Source organism: Triticum dicoccoides, chromosome 7B (genome assembly GCF_002162155.2).
Source record: "Triticum dicoccoides isolate Atlit2015 ecotype Zavitan chromosome 7B, WEW_v2.0, whole genome shotgun sequence".
In the NCBI taxonomy this organism is placed as follows: Eukaryota; Viridiplantae; Streptophyta; class Magnoliopsida; order Poales; family Poaceae; genus Triticum; species Triticum dicoccoides.
Genome location: NC_041393.1, coordinates 96517580 through 96526475, shown reverse-complemented (window position 1 = coordinate 96526475; position 8896 = coordinate 96517580). Strand labels below are relative to the sequence as shown.

Here is an 8896-nt window from a genome sequence, read left to right as displayed (position 1 = left end):
GGATCCACCGCGCCTTCTCAACCAAACTAGATGAAGCCCACTGTGATCTAGAGACCCGCAAACGACACTTGCAACTTATCGTGTGGGTGTTTTCTTCTTTCGAAAAAGCTTACAGTGTTACATGAAGACGAAGTTTATTCGCTGGTTATTTTTTGAAAAAAGTTCACTGCATAGTAAAAATGTTCAGTTTTTTTTAAATAAGAACATTCAGTGAAGGACCTGCAACAACCTCCGGATTGTATTGTGCACATTATTTCGGCAGAGATCCCTGCCTACTTCGAATAAATAGAGGGAGGGTGGTGAATTTCGAAGAAAGAAAAGAACATTCAGTGAAGCATTCAGCAAGCCCGATCTCAAGAAAATGTACCAACGTGATCCACGCATGCATGCGCCGTGCGCCTCGGAGTGTAACCAGTAACCCCCGTCCGGCGCGTCACGTTGCAACGGTGCAGCATTAAACTCGCACAATTAAGCCCGGCACCCGTCACGCCACAAGCCCATCCTCGCGAGGGGCCAAGTTTTTAAATTCAAAATCCGAACCCCAACCGTCCGATCGATCCCCTCGCTGGTACTACCCGGGTACTACTCCGTGTAGTGCGCCGTTACAGCAGCAGTACCGTATCACGTTCCGTCCGCGTCACCGTCACCTCAGGCCGCCCGGCTGCGCCGTCCCGTCCAGATCCAGGTCACGGCGCCGTCAATTCCCCCGAGCGAGCGCTCGGCCGTCCGATCCGAATCCGGTCGGCCCCACCGGACCGGGTATTTGTACGCCGGAGGAGCGAATTTGCTGGAGCTCTCTCTCCCTCTCGGAAGCCTGCGGAGGCAAACGGCCAAAGCGACGGGTTGTTTCTTTTCGTCCGTTCGCGGATGGGGAAGTACATGCGGAAGTGCAGGGGCGCGGCCGCGGGCGGCGGCAGGGCGGCGCCGGCCGTCGTGGAGCACCGCGCGCCGGTGGCCCTCGGCGTCCGCACGCGGTCCCGCGCGGCCGCCTTCGACGCTAAGAGGAGGAAGCAGCAGGCGACGACGTCCACGGCAGCGCGCGCGGTGGACGATGCGTTGCTGGGCCGTGACGGCGGCGACGCGGCCGGCGGGTGCTACCTGCATCTCCGGAGCAGGAGGCTGTTCATGCCTGCTTCCGCGGTGGTGGATCGGCTCCGGGGACAGGGGGCGGACGAGGAGGCTTCGACGGCGAGGCTGGCGGATTCCGGGCCTTCCGTGGAGGCGGGGGTCGTCGCCGGGGTCTCGCGCTGCTCGAGCACCGCGTCCACGGCAGCAGACGTGGCGGCTAGAGAGAGGAGCGGCGACGAAGCAGAGGTGAGTGGTCCACTGCCCTAGAATTCTCCGCTACTTCGAGCTGTCGATCGGGCCGTTTCTGCTGCTGAATTAGGAGGTTTGGTTCCTATGTCTTGTCCTGCAGGCGTGCGAGAGTCGCGACGTGGAGAGCTCCGTCAGCGACTCTGAGTGCGGCGACCGGGACAGGTGAGTCCTCCTCTCTCGATATATACCGACGGGAATTCTGCTGAATTATCCATTGTTTTCTACTCTACAAGGTGATCTTGAGTTGAGGGGCCTGGCTTTGCTTCTGAATTTGACCTGTTGGATTGTACTAATCCAGGAGGGAGGCGACGCCGTCGAGCCGTTCGCCGGTAGATTTGAGCGACCTGGAGTCGAGCCAGGCGGCGGACGAGCAGAAGCACAAACGCAGGAGGTGTCCGGCAGCAATGACGGCGACAGCAGCGCCATTCCACTTAGACTCGGAGGCGAGAGCAAGGATGCCACCGGCGGCAGAGATCGACGAGTTCTTCGCCGCCGCCGAGAAGGCCCAGGCCGAACGCTTCGCCGCCAAGTAAGTGGAAATTTACAATTGAGCGCATCCGCACGCACGTACATACTCCCGTCTTGGCAGTCGCTCGATCGTCGTCACAGACGCCCCCGTGCCTAAGCATTGTGCTGCCGCTGCCTCATCGCAGGTACAACTTCGACGTCGCGCGCGGCGTGCCGCTCAACGCCGGCCGGTTCGAGTGGACGCCAGTGGCCACCGTCTGAGGCCCGCCCTGAGCAGAGCATGATGCAATTGACGGGAAGCGTGGCGGCGGCTCGCGTAGAAAGGGAAGGCCTGCTGGGAGTGAAAAGAGACGCTGATCCAACCCCCAAAGGAAAACAGTAAAGAGAAAGAGGAGTAAAAAAGAACAGAATAATCCCATGCACAGCAGGCCTATAGCTAGGCATGCACTAGTCCTATTCCTCCCGATCCAACTTGTTCAAATTTGATTCGGTTTTTAACTTCTTCTGTTTCTTTTTACCTTTCACTAGGCCACGGCGATCGAAAATAGGCTTGGCCGTTGTGTAACTCCTGTTTCCGTTTCCAGTTGGTACGTATCTTGCGGGCGGCATTGAATGCGCAGCAGCGGCCGGCAGCTCTGCGCTGCTGTGCTGCAGGCCTACCTGCAACAGCGAACCCCCGCCGGCCACCTTCTGCTACTGCAGCTTCCGCTTCTCTCGCAGTATTTTGTTCTTCGTACAGTCACGCTTGTCTTCTTCCCCGTCTCCGGCGATCTTTCTCCCGTTCATCCTCTCATTGCGGCGAAACAGCGCTCCGTCCTGTAGGGAAGGGAGAAAGAGAGAGAGAGGAAGCTTTGTCTGTCCGTCCATGGCGTGCCGTGAAGAGGAGGTTAGGTGAGGCCGGCAGCTAAACAAGTGTAATTACGGCGAAATGATTTGGGATCTGGTGCTTGGGCACGCACATGCGCGGATGGCAGGACGGGTCTGGGATAGGGCAGGCAGGGGGTGGTGGAGATGGGCGGGGGGAGGGAGGAATGTCGCTTTTCTTTCATCGGGATCTGTGGGTTCGTGGCGGTGAATCGGTAACAAACGGGGAGTTCTACCGATGATTCGTGGGGCAGATAGATAGGGGCACGTGCAGCTGCTGCTGCCCGCAAAGCAAGAGGCAGTATATGCTGGGCTTTGCCAGTGTAAGATGCTTCTTCTTTCTTTCCGTGCGTATGCTACTAACATGCTACTGTTGGGTCTGGCCCTTTGAGTTATTTTGGATCTACTCCAGTTGGGATTGCTGAAATTTAGTCTATATTGGAGCAGCCCAATAACTATTTCAGAAATTCCTAATAAATCCTAGAGGCCCACTTAGCCCATTTGTGCAAGGCAAGGGATATTACTAAAGTTTAGTCTCACATTGCTAGTCTAGTGAGAGTTGGACCTCCTTATAAGGGAGGTTCTTTCCCTACTTGTACGAGCATGAGAACAATAGGGACATCCACGCGCGCTCCCCCTCCTCTGCCGCGCGCCGCGCCGCGGGTTGCTTGAATGAGTCGAGCCGATGTCTAATTTTTGCCACGCACTACGGGTATACGCATCCATCTCTTGTGCCTATATAAGAGAGGTCGCTCCTCTCCAGAGAGACACATCAGAAGGTCCTCTTCCTCTCGCCACACAAGTTCCATTCTCTGCGCTGCTGTTGTCTTCCTCATCCCGGCTTGCGGCGTGCACCGCGAGTCGGGACAGTAGGCCTCCGGAACCGCACCTTTTGAGTCCTGTACGGGAGAAGGGTGATAAGGTTTTTGGGAAGCGCTCAGCGCGACTACTGGCTGCTTCATCACGGACGATCCGGTCGCCGACGACTACTTCCCCGACGACGACTTCTTCCCCGACGTCGACAACCTCCTCGACGACATGGCTGGCGAGGACACCGACCCCAAGTCCAGTGCTGTTGCTGCTGCTGTCCCGTATGTCTTCTTCTTTCTGTCACATGTTCTGCCACAGTTACTTCTACTAGTACTTGCCCTACATATGTTAGGTTCTACTTCATATATGCAACTAGTTCTACCGTCTGCTATAGATATGTTTGGCTACGGTTCATATATGCAGAAGCTATTTACCTTCTCTCTGTCAGAACGCATGACTTGCTTTGTCTCTACCTTTTTAGTCATGCTTTATCTAGTATTTCTGTTAATAAAATCATTCAGTAAATTGCTCATATTTCCAACAATCCAAAAACCTTATTATAGGCAATTTACCTCGAATGGTTTTGCTGCTTCCATGAGACCTCCTATGTTTGAGGGTATCCACTATAAGAGGTGGCGCTGAGAGCAGTCTTATGGTTTCAAACCATGAGTTGCTATGACGCCACTCTTGGCAAACCTGAAGGAGAGCAAGATGCCCAACAGGCACAAGCTTTTCAGAAAATGGATACCTTGTTTAAGGCTGCTCTCTTGAGTGTTCTTGGTGAGAACATAGTTGATGCTTATGCGTCAATTGACAATGGAAAAGATATGTGGGACGCACTCGAGGCCAAGTTTGGGGTCTCGGATGCCGGCACTGAGCTGTACATCATGGAGCAATTCTATGATTACAGGATGATTGAAGAGCGCTCCGTGGTTGAGCAGGCTCACGAGATATAGTCATTTGCTAGAGAACTTGAGCACTTCAATTGTATCCTACCGGACAAGTTTGTTGCCGGGGGTATCATCACTAAGCTTCCTCCTTCGTGGAGGAACTTTGCTACCTTGCTGAAGCATAAGAGGCAGGAGTTTTCCGTCCCGGATCTCATTGGCACTCTTGATGTGGAAGAAAAGGAGAGAGCAAAGGACACACGTGCTCGAAGTATTGAGGGAGGATCTAGTGCCAATCTGGTACAGAAGAAAAACTTCCAGTCCCACAAGTTCAAGAACAAGGGCAAGTTTGATGGTAAAGGAAAGTTTGATGGGAAGAACAAGGCTGTGCAGCACACGAACTTCAAGAAGAAGAATGACAAGAAGAAAGGTGCTTGTCATGTGTGTGGAGATCCTGATCATTGGGCTCCTAGTTGCCCCAATTGCTATGACAAGCGTCATCCTGGGAAAGGCGGCAAGACCGCTAATGTTGTTATCGGAGACATTGACATGAAGGATGTTGGGTATGGTATATTTTCCACTATTCTTTCAGTATGTCATTCTCCTGATTGGTTGATTGACACAGGTGCTAATGTGCATGTATGCGGTGATATTTCCATGTTTTCGTCTTATCAGACCGCAGGAACTTCAACCGTGCTGATGGGCAACGGTTCAAGTGCTTCTGTTCGTGGTGTTGGCACGGTCGATCTGAAGTTTACTTCGGGGAAGATCGTGCGGCTGAAGAACGTGCATTATGTCCCCTCCGTCAATAAAAATCTTGTTAGCGGATCTCTTCTGTGTAGAGATGGCTATAAGCTTGTCTTTGAGTCGAATAAAGTTGTAATATCCAAGTATGGAACCTTTGTTGGTAAAGGCTATGAGTCAGGAGGCCTGTTTCGTTTATCCTTATCAGACGTTTGCAATAAAGTTGTTAATCATATTTGCAACAATAGTGAATCAAATGTGTGGCATTCACGACTTTGTCATGTTAACTTTGGTTGCATGTCGCGACTAGCGAAGTTGAACTTAATCCCTAGTTTCACCACCGTTAGGGGATCTAAGTGTCAAGTGTGTGTGCAAGCTAAGCAACCTCGTAAATCTCACGTGACTGCGGAGACGAAAAATCTTGCACCACTAGAACTTATACATTCAGATCTATGTGAAATGAATGGTGTTTTGACAAAAGGTGGAAAGAAATATTTCATGACGTTAATTGACGACTCCACTAGATACTGCTGTGTGTATCTTCTGAAATCTAAGGATGAGGCTTTGAACTTTTTCAAGATCTATAAAGCTGAAGTGGAAAACCAACTTGATCGAAAAATCAAGAGGCTTAGGTCCGACCGTGGTGGAGAGTATTTTTCCAATGAATTTGATGCTTTTTGTGCGGAACATGGTATAATCCATGAGAGGACGCCTCCCTACTCACCTCAGTCAAATGGGGTGGCCGAAAGAAAGAACCGTACTCTAACTGATTTGGTTAACGCCATGTTAGACACATCGGGTCTCTCCAAGGCATGGTGGGGGGAGGCGATATTGACAGCATGTCATGTCCTAAATCGAGTCCCCACAAAGAACAAAGAGATAACTCCATTCGAGGAATGGGAGAAGAAAAGGTTAAAACTCTCTTATCTGCGAACATGGGGTTGTTTGGCGAAAGTCAATGTTCCAATTCCAAAGAAGCGGAAGCTTGGACCAAAGACTGTGGATTGTGTTTTCCTGGGATATGCTTTTCATAGCATTGGCTATAGATTCTTGGTTGTAAAATCTGAGGTACCGGACATGCACGTTGGTACGATCATGGAGTCGAATGATGCGACTTTCTTTGAAGATATCTTTCCCATGAAGGATATGGCTACCTCATCTAATCAGGAGATGCCTAGTTCATCGAATCAGGAACCAGTTACAATTACTGAACCTGCCATTTCGATGGAACACTTTGAAAGTCATGTGGAGGAGAACAATGAAGTTCCTACTAGGAGCAAGAGACAGAGGACTGCAAAGTCCTTTGGTGTTGATTTTCTTGTGTATCTCATAGATGACACTCCCAGTTCTATTTCAGAGGCCTATGCATCTGAAGATGCTGACTACTGGAAGGAAGCAGTTCGTAGCGAGATGGATTCCATCTTGGCAAATGAAACTTGGGAGATAACTGATCGTCCTTATGGGTGCAAACCTATAGGATGCAAATGGGTATTCAAGAAGAAGCTTAGGCCTGATGGTACTATTGAAAAGTACAAGGCTCGGCTCGTGGCTAAGGGTTATACCCAAAAGGAAGGTGAAGAATTCTTTGATACTTACTCACCTGTGGCTCGACTGGCCACTATTCGAGTTCTACTTTCACTAGCTGCCTCACATGGTCTTCTCGTTCATCAAATGGATGTTAAGACTACTTTCCTAAATGGAGAGTTGGATGAGGAAATTTATATGGAACAACCAGATGGGTTTGTAATAGATGGTCAGGAAGGGAAAGTGTGCAAGTTGCTGAAGTCTTTGTATGGACTCAAGCAAGCACCCAAAAAGTGGCATGAGAAGTTCGAAAGAACTTTAACAGCTGCAGGCTTTGTTGTGAACGAAGCTGACAAATGTGTGTACTATCGCCATGGTGGGGGCGAGGGAGTTATGCTTTGCTTGTATGTTGATGACATACTGATTTTCGGAACAAATCTGAATGTTATTAAGGAGGTCAAGGATTTCCTATCTCGTTGTTTTGAGATGAAGGATTTAGGAGTGGCTGATGTCATTCTGAACATCAAGTTGTTGAGAGACGATGATGGTGGGATTACATTGCTTCAATCTCACTATGTGGAAAAGATCTTGAGTCGCTTTGGCTACAGTGACTGCAAGCCCTCTCCAACACCATATGATGCTAGCGTGCTGCTTCAAAAGAATCGAAGAATTGCTAGAGATCAATTGAAGTATTCTCAGATTATTGGCTCGCTTATGTACTTAGCCAGTGCTACAAGACCTGACATCTCTTTTGCTGTTAGCAAGCTGAGCCGGTTTGTCTCAAAACCAGGAGATGTGCATTGGAAAGCTCTAGAGAGAGTTTTGCGTTATTTGAAAGGCACTGTAAATTATGGAATTCACTACACCGGGCACCCAAAGGTGCTTGAAGGGTATAGTGACTCAAACTGGATCTCAGATGCTGATGAGATAAAGGCCACGAGCGGATATGTGTTCACTCATGGAGGTGGCGCTGTTTCTTGGAAGTCTTGCAAGCAGACCATCTTAACGAGGTCAACTATGGAAGCAGAACTCACAGCACTAGATACAGCTACGGTCGAAGCAGATTGGCTTCACCGGCTCTTGAATGACTTGCCGGTTGTTGAGAAACCTGTACCGGGTATCCTTATGAACTGTGACAATCAAACTAAGATCATAAAAGTGAACAGCTCTAAGGATAACATGAAGTCATCAAGACACGTTCAGAGAAGGTTAAAGTCTGTCAGAAAAATGAGAAACTCCGGAGTTATTGCATTGGATTATATCCAAACGTCTAAAAATCTGGCAAATCCTTTTACTAAGGGTTTATCACGTAATGTGATAGATAATGCATCGAGGGAGATGGGTATGAGACCCACAATATGAGTTGTTCACAGTGGTAACCTATTCTTTGTGATCGGAGATCCCGTGAATTAGATGTGGAAGACAAGCTGTTGGTCAACTGAGAGGAGAGTATCCTTACTATTCACAATACCACTCCATGAAGATGCAATACTCTCCTAATCTGCATGGCAGGTTGATGTATATCTTAATGTGTTCTAAGTGGCTTATTTAAGCAGAGATGTTATCCTGCAGAACATCTTTTGAAGAACACACCTATATGAGTCTGATTGTCAAACGTCGCAATCTATGAGAGTAGGGTTCTCTCTAGTAAACTCATGAAAGGTCACGGAGTATGACGCATAAGCTCCACCCGCGGGGAAGACCCACGGTAGCCACGTATCGGTCAAGGCTTTATGTGAAGCTAGATTCGCAGAAAACTTGCAGTTCAAGGCCCAGTCCACTGTTCAAGTTGCTTACTAGTGTAGCATAGAGTTCTAGGTGGAAGTTCAACTTAACAGTCTCCACTGCAGTATCGGTATATAAAACAGTGTTTTGGAACCAAAGGCAAATTTCTGTGTGCCTCTGGGATCTAGTGGGGGATTGCTGGAATTTAGTCTATATTGGGGCAGCCCAATAACTATTTCAGAAATTCCTAATAAATCCTAGAGGCCCACTTAGCCCATTTGTGCAAGGCAAGGGATATTACTAAAGTTTAGTCCCACATTGCTAGTCTAGTGGGAGTTGGACCTCCTTATAAGGGAGGTTCTTTCCCTACTTGTACGAGCATGAGAACAATAGGGACATCCACGCGCGCTCCTCCTCCTCCGCCGCCCGCCTCGCCACGCCACGCCACGCCTCGTCACGACGCGCCGCGGGTTGCGGGAATGAGCCGAGCCGATGTCTACTTTTTGCCACGCACTACGGGTATACGAAAGGTCACTTGGGAGCTGGAAAGTTTTGCG

General features: G+C 49.5%; 1 protein-coding gene across 1 annotated transcript; it reads left to right on the top strand.

Annotated features, from left to right (window-relative positions):
* Nucleotides 1-822: 822 nt before the first annotated feature.
* On the top strand, nucleotides 823-2309 carry LOC119342020 (cyclin-dependent kinase inhibitor 1-like). Its single transcript, XM_037613859.1, has 4 exons — nucleotides 823-1314; nucleotides 1418-1479; nucleotides 1616-1846; nucleotides 1971-2309. Exons 1-4 carry the CDS (start codon nucleotides 868-870, stop codon nucleotides 2044-2046), a joined length of 816 nt encoding a protein of 271 aa, XP_037469756.1. The 5' UTR covers nucleotides 823-867; the 3' UTR covers nucleotides 2047-2309.
* Nucleotides 2310-8896: the final 6587 nt, after the last annotated feature.